The sequence below is a fragment of the Chrysochloris asiatica genome, unplaced genomic scaffold, assembly GCF_000296735.1.
Source record: "Chrysochloris asiatica unplaced genomic scaffold, ChrAsi1.0 scaffold00009, whole genome shotgun sequence".
NCBI lineage: Eukaryota > Metazoa > Chordata > Mammalia > Afrosoricida > Chrysochloridae > Chrysochloris > Chrysochloris asiatica.
Window position 1 is genome coordinate 20,159,287 of NW_006408527.1, and position 15,871 is coordinate 20,175,157.

At 48.7% G+C, this 15,871-nt stretch overlaps 1 protein-coding gene across 1 annotated transcript; it reads left to right on the forward strand.

Moving 5' to 3' along the window:
• Positions 1-847: 847 nt before the first annotated feature.
• Positions 848-14,144, forward strand: CHIT1 (chitinase 1 (chitotriosidase)). The gene is made up of 11 exons (XM_006834115.1): positions 848-872; positions 2,445-2,474; positions 4,807-5,008; positions 5,717-5,773; positions 7,189-7,354; positions 7,575-7,699; positions 8,321-8,444; positions 10,762-10,947; positions 11,263-11,376; positions 12,695-12,821; positions 13,900-14,144. The coding sequence occupies exons 1-11, from the start codon at positions 848-850 to the stop codon at positions 14,142-14,144; spliced, it is 1,401 nt and encodes a 466-aa protein (XP_006834178.1).
• The last annotated feature ends 1,727 nt before the right edge of the window (positions 14,145-15,871 follow it).

The following is a 15,871-nucleotide window of genomic DNA, read 5'->3' on the forward strand; positions in this document are numbered from 1 at the left end:
CTCTGGCCTTCCGCACCCGCCTCTGACTGGGTGCTTCTCCTGTTACCTCCAGATATTCCCTCAGCCACCCAGGCCACTTATTTTAAGTCAAGGACAAAGGACTAGATGCTTTAGAAGCTGCAGAGGTTTTCCAGGGCCCCTGAAGTTCATTCCTGCACCAGACACACTAAGTAATATATATACATTCAATTCGGTCCCTTCCTCAGAAACATAGGTGTTTCAAACCATTACTAAACTCATAGTCACTGCTTATCATTATATATTCTTTTCAATCAATGGTTACTGAAAATATTACTATCCTATGGAGATCATGAAATCTGCAGTATGTTTTCAACACCATCATCATGGATAAGATCATCCATCACAGATCTTATCGATGGAAACTAAGTTCCAAAGAAGGTGTTGTACAAGTAAGAAAGGTGGTCTGGACCCTGGCTTCCCTGGTTTTTGCATCACTTCTCTTCCTCCATAGTCCTTAAAGTCTGGGGCTATTTCTGCTCCTTCTCAACCCACACAAAGCTAGTCAGAGTCATGCTTGTCTGGCAGAAGGTTTTGAGGCATGTCCTGCTTTTCTTTTTCCTTTGTGGTTTGGCATTGCCAAAAGTCCACTTTACACCCTGTGATTGTTCCCGAAAAACAAGAATTGTTAAAGGACATTGTGTCAGATTTGCCCAATCCATGCCACTTGACAGCCCCCTCCACACCACGCCCCCTATTCCTTCCTCTCTCCTCCCTCTGCCCTCCTGATTTCACCACTGCCAGCTGGGGTGGGACAGGGTGACTAGATAAAAGAGCAGGCCCTGGAGAGCTGGGTGCAACTGCTGGAGTCTGCAGCTAAGCCAGCACCATGGCAAGACCTGTGGCCTGGGCAGGTGAGTGGGTACTGCTAGGGAGAGTGGGCTGGGCCTTGGGAGCCAGGGGGTGGGAGTCCACTGAAAGATAAAGTAAGAGAACTTAGGAGAACTTTCATTCATCCCTTCTCACTGGGATCTTTCTGCTGCAAGGAAAGGCCTTTTCTTCAATGGACCATAAAAGCTACTCTTCCTTCTGTTCTGGAATCCCAGGGACAGTGCACGGGGCATTTTTGTCTGCCCTGTATTCTCAGGTCCCTACCGTTTGACCTTATTCAATTTGTGTCCACCAATAAGGATTTTTTTCCAGTCTCAGTGCCATGTGGGTTAACCTGCAAGAGTGAAACTGGGAGTCATCCACCCTGGAACTCCTTTCAAATCTTCATGCTGGTTTTACTAGGTAAACAGGACATTCTTGGTCATCAGAATCTCTTTGAAGGAGCGTCTCAGAGCCCAAAGTGATGAGGCTGGAGGTGGGTCCTAGAGCCTCATCCTCTCTTCGGCTCCTTCTACCCACAGGGATCCAGCATGAGCCCAGAGGTCCTCAGCTCAGGCCATGACCTCTGCCTCTCCCTCTGTCCTGTCCCATAGCACCCAGGATTTTAGGACTCTTTAACTTAACTCCCCTCAACAACAATGAAACAAAGAGCATAAAAATCATAGATTACAAAATGTTGCGGGGAAGGAGGCTCAGCACTTGCCTCTGGAGATAGATGAGTCAGGCGGTAAGCCCGGCTCCACCACATAAGCCTTGGGAATCTTGAACAAGTGGTTACGCATCACCGAACTCCAAGTGGCCCACACTGTGCAGTAGGGATAATGATACCTTCTTCTCTGGACACTGCTGGGGGCACTGAGTGAGAGGACTCCGTAAAATACCAGCAACAGGAGGTGCTCAGATGTTGGTGTTGACTGCCTGGGTCACGAGATTCCTCTCCACAGCCAAACAGCCTTCTTCCTCTCCTCCAGCTGGTCTGCCCATCATGCCTCAGAGAAACAGTGCTACTTTATTTTCGAGGCCCCTCCCACCCCCGCAACCTCCAATCCTGGAGCCCTGGGACTCTAAGGATGCTGGAAGCACAGCCAGCTTCTTGTGGGTATGGCAAGAAAGCAGCAGGTGAAAACAGAGGAGGGCAGAGGCGCTTTGTGGCCTCCAAGCCCAGCGTTTGCAGACAGGCTCTTTTCAGATTTTCTTCTCATTCCAAAAGGGAAGCTTTCTTTCTGAACTTGTTACAAGTCAGGGTTTTTTCAGCATCTTCCTAATTCCACACTGGTCTCCAGTGACCCTCTAGAGAGGATCCACCAGCTCCAAGGACCAGTCCTGGCCAGGGAGAAGCCCACCTAGATCCCTTCTGAATGTGTATGTGGTGGAGTGGGGGGAGATTTTCATGAGATTTCACATTTAAGGAGCTTGGAGTCGTGCTGTAGGATGAGTCAAGGTTGGTTTGAACTGCAGTGTCGGCAGTTCAAACTCACCAGCTGCTCCTCAGAAACTCTATGCAGGGTCACTAAGATGGCACTTAATAACAACAAGGGGCCTGGGAAAGTGAGAGTAACATTGTAACTCTCTGTCTTCTCTTTGTGTTGGCTCAGGTTTGACAGTTCTGCTGATGATCCAATGGGGTAAGTGGCAACTTACTTGAAACCAGTCCTTGATTTCTCCCAGCCCCCTTTCTAAGCTTTGTTACATACATGCGCGCACACATACACACGGAGAGCTCCTGCTAGTGTCAGTGTGAATGTTCCTTTAAAGTTGAACCCCACATATGTCCTTATCCCACTTCAGACTCTTCAGAGATTCCTGCCTCTTTCTTCACTAGCTGAGCTCTTGCACACCCACAGGTCAGCTTAAATGTCAGCCTCACTTAGATCTTTCTTGAGGTCACTTTCTCCCACCTCTGTGCTTTCATGGTAATTAAGCACATTTTTAGGAGTCCTGGTGTGGTACTATGGGTTAATGCGCCAGACTGCAAAGCCGTTTGAACTGCAAGGTCAGCAGTTCAAGCTCACCAGCTGCTCCTTGGAAACCCTATACAGGGTCGCTATGGGTCGGAACCGACTCGACGGCACTTCACAACAACAACAACAACAAGCACATTTTTATGAGACATGTCAGAGCATTTTGGAGGCCTAGTGTGGCACTGTAGAAAGATTGCTAATAGAAAGTTTAGTGGTTCAAGTCCACCAATCACTCCTCGGGAACCCTGCAGGGTTGCTCTGAGTCAGAATCCACTCAACAGCACTTAGCAACAACAACAACAACATCAGAGTCTTTATAATTACTGCTCTATGTGCCTCTCCTATACCAGAGGGTACAGAAATAACAAATGTGGGGAAGAGAGAAAGGTTGATGATTTCTCAGGGAGTTGTAGTCCAATCTACTTCTGGGCTTTATTGAAGTACAGTAATGATGATAGAATTTTGTGTGGACTGACAGGTAATCTCTATAAAGCACTTAAAATAGAGCATACCCTATACCAGGCACTCTCTTTGACATATGTTAATTCTTATGTTACAACAACCCTAGGAGGTGGGTACAATGATCATCCCCATTTTACAGAGCAGGAAACTGAGTCAGAGTTGCAGAGTTGGGATTTGAAACTCCAGAGTCTAAGCCACCACACACTTTTTTGCCTCAATTATACAAAAACCTTATTTGAAAAATATGAGAGAATGCGAAAAGTGCCTCCAAGGTCCTCCCTAGATGCTTGTGGGAGTGTGTTCTCTGGGTTAACCCCCTCCTTCCTTCTTTCGTCTTGGGGAGTGCACCCATCCTCCATCTATATCACTGCAGGCTGTACCTCCAGCCCCCTCCAGCAAGCTCCACTCGTGGTTGGCCTCTGGTTAGAGCTGAGGACATGTCCAAGAGCCCCAACCCCTACCCCAGGAAGCAGCCATATGTCCTGGGAGCCTCAGGCCTTCATGCTGACTTCCAGTGGAGACGGGGCTGTCTGCCCACACTCCCTCCTGTAATACCACTCCCCTTACCCTCCCACCTACTCCAAAAAGAGGAGAGAACACAGGGAAGCCCCAGGGTCTAGACACCTGCCACAGACACATTCAGTGCAGACTCCTCTCCACAAGGATCCTCAGGGACCACATGGTCATTTCTAGATGGAACTCTGAGGTTATGGCTGAAGAAGAGATGCATCCAAAGGCATTTGTGACAAATGCAGGAATAAAGACCAACTTGTTTGCATCCTGGTGTCCTGGTCAACCCCTTCTGGGAGCAGAGCCCTGCCTCCCAAAGTCTTCTCATACAGATATCAGAGACAAGCTGCCTTTCCTAGATAGAACAAGCCTCTAGCAAAACCTGAGCAGTGATATTAATGAACACAGTTCTCACAGGGAACAATGAGTCCACGTAAACCCGATTCAAAGCAAGCTTAACTGGGACTCCTTTCGGCTACTTTGTGCATTTGCATTCTAATGAACATTCTGTCCTCTGGTCTTGCCTTATTTTGAAAACGGCTCCCTACCTTTAGCATATGAACGTGCCATTCCCTTTGACTATGCTTGGGTGTCTGGAATGCCTTCTGTGGAGTGTCAGGACCTGGAAAAGAGGGTCTAACTTGGGGTGGAGAACCTGCCTCCCAGGCTCTGGTCCTAGAGACCATGCTCTGAACCCAGTGACTCTCAAAGATGTCAAATGGTCAGGAGACTTGAACTCCAGTCCTTTGGCTCTGCCTTCTACTTCCAGGTTGATGGCACATGTCCCAAGCTATCTCTGAGCCTCAGTTTCCTTACATATCAAATGAGGTTTACCACGATGGTCCTGCCCACCCCCAGGTGTCCTAAGAATGAGCTGATAGCTCTAGGCTCCAAACAAAAAACAAAACCCCTTTCCAATTGTCAGATCTCTTGACTTACTTCGCGACACCCAACACCCAATGGCACAGTTTCCCAGAGGGCTATCTGACTGACATTTATTTCTCTTCTTTGCCCCACTGGCCAGGCTCTGCTATGAAATTGGTCTGCTACTTCACCAACTGGGCCCAGTACAGACAGGGTGCTGCTCGCTTCCTGCCCAAGGACGTGGACCCCAACCTGTGCACCCACCTTATCTACGCCTTTGCGGGCATGAACAATCACCAGCTCAGCACCATTGAGTGGAATGACGAGACTCTGTATAAAGACTTCAATGGCCTGAAGAAGATGTGAGCTGCTGCGGGGGTCAGGAGGCAGAGTGGACAGTCCAGAAACCATCCCTAACCCAGCAAGTCCTCCACAGATCTGCTGTGTTACTTAGGGCAAATCACATCCCTTCTCTGGGCTTTCCTGTTTTGTATGGAAGAGATGGGGGTAGATGAAGGAGATTCTTATTATTATCATAATTGTGGTGGAAATATATGTAACAAAACCTATTTTATCTCATCCATTTCTACATGTACAATTCACTAACATTAACTATATTCTCCAAGATGGGCTACCATTTTCATTCTACCCTGTTCCAAATCACCCCACCCACCCTTCATGAAACAGATTAGGGGTTCTGAAGGATCCTTCCAGTTTAGGTCAAAGTGGAATCAGGATTATGAACCTGTTCCTCTGCTGGGAATGCCCTACCTCCGTCTAAAATTTGTCCATTCTTCAGCTCAAGTTCTTTATCACCACCTTCACAAAGCCTCTCTGACCACACACCCTGATCTTGCTCTTCCTAAATTCCCTGTGTGTGTCTGGTCTCCAGCTCACTGTGTCTTCACAGCCAGACTGTTAGGTCTCTGAAGGCAGGAACGTGGACGTGTCTTTTCTTTCCTCATTTAGAGCTCCTGCCCATCAATCTTGTCAGCCCCTTTGCTTTCTCAGTCAGGAAGGCAAGTCCTGGGAGCTGGTGAGTAATTTCAGTGCATCTCTGTCTTTCCCAGGAATCCCAAACTAAAGACCCTGCTGGCTGTTGGGGGCTGGAACTTTGGCACTCAGAGGTGAGCTGACAGGGTGGGGACACAGTACCCTGATGAGAGAGTTGGGGCTGGGTCAGGCTGGGGTGTGGGTGGGTGGGGGTAGGCAGCCTGGACTCTGGGTCTCGGAGGCAGAGGAGCAGGCTAGCTCCAGGCTGTTATGGGCCCAATCTTCCTAGGGGCACAAGACCTAAACACAGTGCCATGTTCTGACCTCTTTCCAGACCTCAGACTCCCCCTTCACAAAATGCACTGAAAGGGGAGAAGAGGAAGGAGCCCCAACTACACACAATGTTGAAATCTTCTGAGCACTAAAGCTGATGATCTTGTCAGAGAAAGTATTCTGTTCTACTTCTGGATGTAAAAGGCAGTCATTGAGATTAAGCTTGGATACCAAAACATTGGCATTTCTGGGACATTTTGATGATTTTTGAAAATAATAAAAAAGAATATTTGGAACCAGAAATTTCCCAGAAAATCTAGAATATATGGTTCCCAAAGCTCTAAATCAGTCTTTCTAAAGCTTTTGTTGGATCATGTACCCTTTTGAGAATCTGACAAAAGTTTCCAAAAGAAGACAATCTGGTGATTCATCTCCCCAAATAATGTTTATCTACAGATTTGTCATTTAAAGGCAGGAGTTCTTAGCTGGGGGACCCCAGGCCCATGGACCGCCAGCTGCTACACAACTTGAGTCCATGAAAATTTTGTTGTTGTTGTTGTTTCAGTACCGTTGAGTCAGTTCCAACTCATAGTGACCCTGTATGGGGTTTCCAAGGAGCAACTGATGAGTTTGAACTACCGACCCTGTGGTTCAAACTGACCTTGTGGTCCAGTGCTTTATCCCACAGCACCCCACCAGGACTTTGGGACCCCACAAAGGCCAGGGGTATAGGAGCACTGAGACAGGAGGAGGTTTGGGAGGGCTTTGGAAGAACCACAGCAATAGTACAAAACACTTCCCAGATGGGCGTTAGGATGCTGGTCAACATACCAGGGACAGAGAACAGTGGGCTCCCCAGGTCATCCTCCTCTCCACTGATGTCAATGGACATTTCTCATCATCTTCATCTTCAACACTGGTTCCTCTTCCTTTCTAGGAAAGAAGACATATCACCTGTTATGCCAGGTGACTGACCGCTAGCTCTGACTCAGGGACAGGCAACTCCCAGAGCAGGGACGTGGAAGTAGGTTTCTAGAGAGAATTTTTGGGGAGAAGAACTACTAATAAATCTGGTGGTTCTTGTGAAGTCAATGTTAGGGATCAGGAAGAACTTCCACATTGTCCCTTCCCCTGAGTCAGACCTCCAAACTCATCAGCACATCAAAAACAGCCTAGACACACGGGTACCCCAACCCCGAGTGGCTGACCTCTGAGGGCCTGGCTGGTCCCCAGTCTGGCCCAAGGCAAGACTACATGCCTCTTCCCCACCCCACAGGTTCACAGATATGGTGGCCACACCCAACAACCGCCAGATCTTCATCAACTCCGCCATTAACTATCTGCGTAAATATGACTTTGATGGACTTGACCTTGACTGGGAATTCCCCGGGAGCCGGGGAAGCCCCTCCTCAGACAAGCAGCGCTTTACAGCCCTGGTGCAGGTATGGGTAGGTGGGGAAGAGGCCACTCAGTCTGCCAGAGGCTCAGAGCTGTGGTCTCATGGGATGCAGGCATGTTGGTCTGCCCCAAGGCTAGCTCTACAAGTACATGCATAACATGGGTCAGCTTGTAAGCAGTCTTCAGACTCTGGAGAGTGAGTGTGATCCTGGGTTCCTGGGGCCCTGCCCCTACCTCTCTGCTCACCCTGAGCTGTCCTTGCAGGAGCTGGCCAGCGCCTTCAGACAGGAAGCCCAGAGCTCAGGGAAGGAGCACCTACTGCTCAGTGCAGCTGTCCCCGCAGGGCAAGCCCAGGTGGATGCCGGATACGAGGTGGACAAAATTGCTCAGTGAGTCTTGGCAGATGTTGTATGAGGTGGGAAGCCTGAGGGCAGACTGAGCTTCCTCAGAACAGAGCAGGTGGTCACCTGCAAAGTGTCACTTGGGGAAAGCCCCAGCCCTCCACTGGCAATCCTAGGAGGGCTGACTGAGACACCAGTGACACCACAGTCCTTTGCTTGGATGTTTGGGATCCTTTCTTGGGGACTCACTCTTACAGTGGAAACATCCCAGAGGGGGAAGAAGTGCTCCTCACAGTGTGGGAGCCTGCTGGAAATGCAGACTCTCAGGCCCCACCCCAAGCCCCCTGAATTGGAATACATTGAACTAACGTTAGAGAAATGCTGAACTAGATTTCCCTCCACAATAGCAAGATATTACTGGGGCTCCTGATTGGAGTGGAGTCTGAGGAGCTGAGGGGACAGTGGGAGGAAGGTGCTGAAGATGACAGGCACTGCCAATCTCATGGTTTGAACTAGAATGGCCTTGCCAAATGGGGCAAGGGAGGATGAGCTGTCCTTGTCACCTTCTACAGAGAAGCCTCCTGGTTATTGGGGGGAGAAGGAAGGGCCTATCCTGTTCTCCTGGCCTTGGAAGTGGGCCCTCAACTCCTTGGTGTGTGCCTCCTGCAGGAACCTGGATTTCATCAGCCTCATGGCCTACGACTTCCATGGCACTTGGGAGACGGTCACAGGGCACAACAGCCCTCTTTACAAGAGGCAGGGAGAGAGCGGTGTGCAGGCTCAGCTCAATGTGGTAAGTGGGCAGGGGGTGAGGCAGGACTCCATGCCATCAGTCCCTTGGGGTGTCAACAGAACAGGAGGACAGGAAAACCAAGCAGAACCCTGAGAAACCAACAATCTTTGTATTTTTGCTTGCTTGTTTTCTCTTCACGCTTCATGTCACTGCTGAGGGGAGATCTCACTGCTGGGTAGCATCTTGACTGATATTAGACACAGTAATCCATTTTCATGACATCAAACAAACAATGGCTCACTGGAAGCCCTCTTTGAGCTTAAGTTTCCAGCCAAAATGACTCCTGCTTCCTTCAATCTCCCCCACTCACCACCATGTTGTCAAAACCACAGTGGGCCCACTTTTGCTCCCTGGCTGTTGGTGGAGGGACGTCACTCAGGGTAGAACTACCCATTGCACACTCCTGAAAACAGCAGACTTGGTTTTAGACTAGGCGGAGCTGAGGTCTCTGCATGGCACAAAGGGTTTACCCTTGACAACTAACCTAAAGGTTGGTAATTTGAATCCACTTAGCAGCACCACAGAAGGAAGGTCTGGAGATGAGCATCTATAAAGCTCACAGCCCCCAAAAAGTCCCTGAGGTGCAGTTCTCCTCTGTAACACATGGGGTCACCATAAATCAGAGAATCAACCTCATAGTAACTATTGGGCTTTGTTTAAGTGAAACATGACCATATTCTTTCTCTTTCTTAAAAATAAAACAAACACAACCACCACAGCAAAAAAAGTCCTAAATTAAGGTGCTTTTTAATTTGGGAAGACCTCTGTGTGTCCGCCGGGGGTGGCTCTGACAAACAAAGACTACCTGTCTGGGCTGGTGAGTCAGGTACTCGTTAGCCTGACCCTCCACCCATAACTGAAAGATTGTGTGGGTTCTTAGCAGAGCTAGATCCCAGTGGGAAGACACACAAAGGCATCTGTCTGGGAGCTGAGTCTCAGATAAGGTTGAAGTCCCGCTGGCACGCTCCCTGTGCTCCAGGCTGTGTGTCCTGGGTCCATCCAGGGGAGGGGAAGCCCTTTTCTTCCTACAAAGAGACTTTCTGCTCAGCACACTGGGTGCCTGGGGATTGTGTTCAGTCACAGAGGTACCTTTTCAAACCTGCACAAACATTTAACAGATGGCCCTTACCTCTACCCTCAGAGAGCTCCAGCAAAAAACACAGCAAAAATGATAAACAAATATTATGAAAATGGTTCTTCTCCTAAGCACTAAGGGGACTCAGCAGAACCAGAGGCTCTAGACTCAAATACGGTGGCTTCTTAGGTAAAGTGAGCCTGTAATCCTAGTAAGGGAAGAATCTTCAATATTCCATAGCTCAACATATTTATGTTGGGTACTTGCTCATGCCACAGGCCTTGGGGTATTAGGTCTAGTAATACGTGATGTTAGGTGTGGTATTGTTCAGAGGAGGAAGAGGAAGCCTCATTTGTTCTTTGTATTTGAGCTTCTAGGTGTCAGGCCTTGTTCTAGGCACTGGAGATAACTAAGATAAATCAGAGCCAAATGGCACAGACCCAACTGTCTGCACTTGTTCTCAGTGAAACTGATAAACTAGTAATAATAATGTTCTGTACCAGAACCTGTACAAACAATGTATCCTCTCATTCTCACTAAGCCATTAGCCATGGAAGGTTGGAGAAAAAGAGGAAGACCCCCAACGAGATGGACTGACTCAGTGACAGTGACAATGGGTTGCAATGTCACAGTGATTGTGAGGATGGCAAGGGACTAGGCAGTGTTTCATTATGTTTTGCACAGTCAGAACTGACTCGTGGGCACCTAACAACAACAACATACTGTTAGTGTAGATATGGTCAACCATAATGATTCATGAATTCTTTACTTAAAAATTTGCCTACTCACTAAAATGTATCTATAACCCCTATATTATCAATCATTCAAGCATTTCCGAGGCTGTAAATCTTCATGGGAGCAGAAAATCTAATCTTTCTTCTGCGGAGCAGCTGGTAGATTTGAACTGCTGACCTTGTGGTTATCAGCTCAACTCATAACCCCTACGCTACCAGACTCCTTTTGATACACAGTAGGTCACCAGTAAGTATTTGTTCAGTGAAGGGCTGTCTGACTCCACAGTCCTTGCTTTGAACTACAGTGCCAGGCGGCTTCTTTGCTGAGATAGAGGATCTAGGAATCTAAGGAAGATGGTCTAAGGTTGGAACACTAATAAAGATCCTTGAACCTCTAGCGAAAGATTCCCTACGCAACTAACTCTGCCTCTGGAGTCCTTAGTCCTGGTTGGCCAGAATCAGACTGATGGCAATGAAAATTAACCCTGCCCCCCTTCTCCACCACCAGGACTTTGCTGTGCAATACTGGCTACAGAAGGGAGCCCCAGCCAACAAACTGATCCTTGGCATGCCCACCTACGGACGGGCCTTCACACTGGCTTCCTCATCAGACACTGGAGTGGGGGCCCCAGCCACAGGGCCTGGCACCCCTGGCCCCTTCACCAAGGATGGAGGGCTGCTGGCTTACTATGAGGTAAAACCTACATCCACACTGAGTACTGTGGGAAGCAGGGGCTGCCTGAGAGGGGCTAGGGCCCCTTCTTGTGTAGTTTCACAGTGAAGATGTTGGGGACAGTGGGTCCTAACCTGCAAATTCCATCATATCCCTGTCATCTTGGATTTATCCTTCAGCCCAGATACCTCAAGTTGAATCTAGGGTCCTGGATCACTCAATCTAGAATCTCCTGGGTTCTCCAGGCTCCTGCAGACAGGAATTTTCTAGTTCCTGGTCTCCTCCTGGACAGGTGCCTCCCTTTTCCTCCCCAGTACTGACCTTCTGTTCCTGCAGGTCTGCTCCTGGAAGGGGGCTGCCAAACTCAGGATCAAGGACCAGATGGTGCCCTACTCTGTCCAGGGAAATCAATGGGTGGGTTTTGATGACGTGGAAAGCTTCAAAACCAAGGTGAGTTCCAGCCCTGCTGATATGGGGTTGAAATGGGGTGAGCACAAGATTTGTTAATCACATCAAATGATGGCTTTAAGAACTCTCTCAAGAATGAGCCTCCTAAGTACTCAAATATTCAAATCCCCACATGATAGCTTTTGTGGCTTTGCCATCTGTTGATTAAGAAAAGCCATAATGGCTAAAATTGCTCTATATTCAGTTACACTTTTGAAAGATTTGTATTTTATTAAACACAACAAATTCTGCAGACATGAATAGAGGAGACAAATCTGGGGAGCTCTATCATTTTATTCAGTGCATTGGCAACAGTCATTGCATGTCCAAATGATACACTTTGGATTCACTTGTGTGCACTCCTCTTCCTGTCCAATATTGGTGGCTTCAGTGCTTTCTCCTCCATGAGAGCATTCACTTCTAAAGAGAGATGCTGAATTAGTTTCTCAGTAGCCCACACTGATGATCCCGTGGGACAGGCAGTGGTAGGCTTTTCTAGAAGTGCAGAAGAAGCGCTCCGAGAAAATCAAGGAGGAGCCTGGCAGGAAAGGTGGGGAAGAGGCCATGATGGGAAGGTACTCAAAATAAGCCTTAAAGCAGAGAAGGTGGGTAGGGCATTCTAGGGAAGAAGCTACTCAAGCAAAGACATAGCAGGGAGGAAAATGGAGGATGGACCGTGAAGATTGGGGCAGCCCACGTAGCTGGAGCCTTGAAAGAAGACAGGTATAGAAAGGGGGATAGTGAAGGGATGGAGATTGACGGCAAGGGTTCTAGGCAATGCCTATTCTCCAGCCCCCATACCAATCCTGGTGGGAGTATCATGGCTCCTTGGTCAGGTTAAAGGGCAAAGGCATCCACTGAGAAAGGACAGCCAACTAGGAAGCTTAAGAATCTGGTGGAGGAGAGAAGGTCCTTGTGAAGGTTGAAGACATGAAGACAGGGAAGCAAAACAGTCATTCCCTATGATAAATGAGCTCAACACAGCCAGCAGACAGAACTCCAGACACAGCTACTCAGCCCAGAAAAGGCCAAGTTGTTAAGGGTTCCAGCCTAGGAAAGTCACACACCCACCCATCCCTTTCCCCTTCACCCTCACCCTGTGCCCCAGGCTTGTACCAGGACAAGGGGTTTCCTGAATGTCTAGTGCCCACAGGGAGCAAAAACTCAACCATGCAGACTCCCTGCCCAGGGCTGTCTCCAGAAACCTCAACCATTCATAGGCTTGGGGGTGCTGAAGGAAAAAGGCCCCCAACCAGCCAGGTATGGAAGGAGGACACTGGACTGGATGGGCTTACTGGCTACTCCCTTTCCCTCCCCATAGGTCACCTATCTGAAGCAGAAGGGTCTGGGTGGGGCCATGGTCTGGACACTGGACTTAGATGACTTCGGGGGTTCCTTCTGCAACCAGGGTGGATACCCGCTCATCCAGACACTGAGGCGGGAGCTGAGTGAGTGAGGGGCCCAGGGTCAGAGGCGGAAATCCGGAGTGGGGTGGTAGGAAGCCTTTCCCCCAAACCACAGGTCCTTCTGAGGAACTGACATTGACCCAATATTGAGATTTCCCAAATTTCATCCAACCCAAGGATCTGAGGAAACTGTTGAAACAAAATCTTCAAACCAGTTCATTCAAGTTTGACATCCTGCTGAAATGTTGCATTTGTACATTTTAACAAGACTCCCAGGTGATTCTTACAGATACATAAAAATATGTATCTGTAAGAATCACCTGGGAGATCTTATTAAAATGTAGATTCTGATTTATATATATATAGGGTGACAATGAAAATTCTCAGCAGAGGGTAAACCCAGAACGAACCTCTTAGACTCCCTGATTGAAATTTTCTTTTCTCACCTTCCTCTCCCTCTTGCCACTGCAGCAATGCTTACCCTGAGTGTTGTAAGCAGGGCTTCCTCCAGAGGGCCTTCAGCCTGGAAGCCCCAGAATGCTCCTATCTTCAGGGAGGAAGGTTGGCTCAGCCTGTGTGGGGTCCCCATGTCCTCTACTAGTACCTGACTGAGCTTTGCTGACATGGTTGTTGTTGTTGTTAAGTGCCGTCAAGTCGGTTCCGATCCATAGAGACCTTGTATAGGATTTCCAAGGAGCAGCTAGTGAGCTTGAACCACTGACCTTGTGATTCAAACTGACTTTGCAATACAGTGCATTAACCCACAGTGCCATTAAATACCACACCTGACTCATGGTGGCCCATATTTGTCAGGGTAGAACTGTGCTCCCCAGTTCCAAAAAATGGCTCATTTTTTGGAAGTAGATCACCAGGGCTTTCTTCCAAGGTACCTCTGGGTGAACGTAAACTTAAATAACTTAGTACTTGACCAATTTCATCACCCAGGTGTTTCCTGCTGAGCTGAGCTCCAGCTATAAATGTGGTGGCAGGTCTCTGTCATGCATTCTCTGCCTGGGCTGTGCTCTGCATGAAGGGTGTGGGCGTGGTAGCTGCCTGTGCTTGGCCTATGTATTTGGTCTCTCTCTTAGGGACCTTGGGTGAATGTTTACTGTCTTCACAGGTCTCCCATACATGCCTTCAGGTCCCACCAAGCCTGAAGTTCCCAGACCAGACCAGCCCTCTAAGCCTGAGAATGGGCCCAGCCCTAGAGAAGACACTTTCTGCCAGGGCAAAGCTGATGGCCTCTACCCCAATCCTCAGGAGCGGTCCAGTTACTACAACTGTGCTGGGGGGCGGCTGTTCAAGCAGAACTGTCCCGCAGGCTTGGTGTTCAGTTCTGGCTGCCAATGCTGTACCTGGAATTGAGTCCAGTGCCCTTCCAGGCCCAGACATGTGTCTTCCCTGCTTTCCCTGGAAACTGTAATCTAAAGGCTTCCCGACCAGGCTTTCTGCACATGGTGGCACAGGTTCCTCTTTGCTGGGTCTCCTGGGCTGCCTCTCTCACTTGCAAAATAAATCTTATGGGGTGCTCCACCCCTCTTCAGCTGTGGTGACTTCTAGAGGTTCCAAAACTGTCCTGGGGAAGGTGGGGAACCCAGAGAAAGGGTGGCTAAAAGCAGGCACAGATCAGAGCTAGGTGATAAGGTAGTGTGCAAGGAGTCAGCAACCCAGAGGGCAGCTCCCAGGGACCTGTGACTGCAAGGCACTACCTTGCTTCAGATGCATTTTTCATTAGATGACTTTTTTCCCTGCCCTAAGAGTTCAGGTTTCTTTAATCTCAGCATTAAAATGGTTTGATTGCTTAAAAAAATAATAATAAGGTGCCTGATAGTCAATTCTGACACAAGATAACCCTTTATGTGTGAGAGTAGACCTGTGCTTTACAGGATTTTCAATGGTTGATGTTTCTGAAATCGATCGCCAGGCCTTTCTTTTGAGGCACTTCTGGGTGGATTTGAACTTTTTTAGCTGAGTGTGTTAATTGTTTGCACCACTTGGACCTAAATTCTGTACCAGTCATTTGAAAAATATGTTATGGTACCTACTGCTCACTGTAATCATATAAGACAGCCATTATTATCCTCATTTTACAGGTATTTAAACTGAAGATTGATTATTAGCCAGTTCTGGCCAAGATGGGCCAGAGTCGGATGTCAGAGACTCTAAAATCAGATGAACATGATACACAGGGTCTTGGACCAATAAAGAGCAAGTGAACTATTCTTCGTAGCTTTGGTTTGCATCTTGATTGTTCTGTTTTAAGACAATCTGCACATAACTTCATGTCATCACCTTACCCCAAGCCTGGGGATGGGGACAGGTGGGGAGAGATGAATAAATCCTGCCTGAGACAGGAATGATAGCAGCACCAAAGGCCCATTTGCACTCAGACCAAGGTTCTTCGGAGTCCCCTGGGCTCTGGACTCCATGTAGCTCCCAGGCTTCCTCCTGCTGCGGAGTCACTCAACACACAGGCGCGTGCACCATGGGCCAGCCTGGTGCCCGGCTGCATACAGCAAGGTCAAGAGAATCTGGGGCTCCGCTTCCCTGGGGTTCACATCCTACTAGGGGAGATGGACAATGAGCAATGTATAAATAAGATCATTCCAGGCTGAGATCATGGCCCCATGGACAGATCTCTCAGAACAACACTCACTCCTCTGTCCCTCAGGCCAACTGTTGCCTGAATTCCCACCTGAATGCTGAGACAAGGACCCCCTGGACACTAGCCTTGGTACATGTGACTGTACCTTCACGCCTTGCCATTGGTGACCCATCAACCGCTGTCCAGTTCAGTACTCTTTCCTGCCTTCTGCTTCACTGCCAGAAAAATCCCTGTGTGGTGACATGTGCCCCGTGGACTCTTCAGGACTCCCCAAATGGACATGACCTTGGCTGAGCACCTTTCCATCCTGGGCTTTTGCAGTTGCCTGAGCTGTCCCTCCTTTGCCCTGACAAGTCACTTCAGTCACCCTTAGAGAGTCAGCTCATGGGTTACTTCCTGCAGGAAACACCCCCAGGTGCCCCAGACATCAGTGAGTGCTTCCCTGCCACCCTACAATGCTGGGGCACCTCCCTCATACAAGGTACTG

Excerpts from the sequence above, each read along its gene's own strand:
- CHIT1 (XM_006834115.1), top strand. The coding sequence starts at position 848 with ATGGCAAGACCTGTGGCCTGGGCAG. Across the intron at positions 2,475-4,806 it reads TCTGCTGATGATCCAATGGG|GCTCTGCTATGAAATTGGTC; the intron begins GTAAGTGGCAAC and ends CCCACTGGCCAG. Across the intron at positions 8,445-10,761 it reads TGCAGGCTCAGCTCAATGTG|GACTTTGCTGTGCAATACTG; the intron begins GTAAGTGGGCAG and ends CTCCACCACCAG.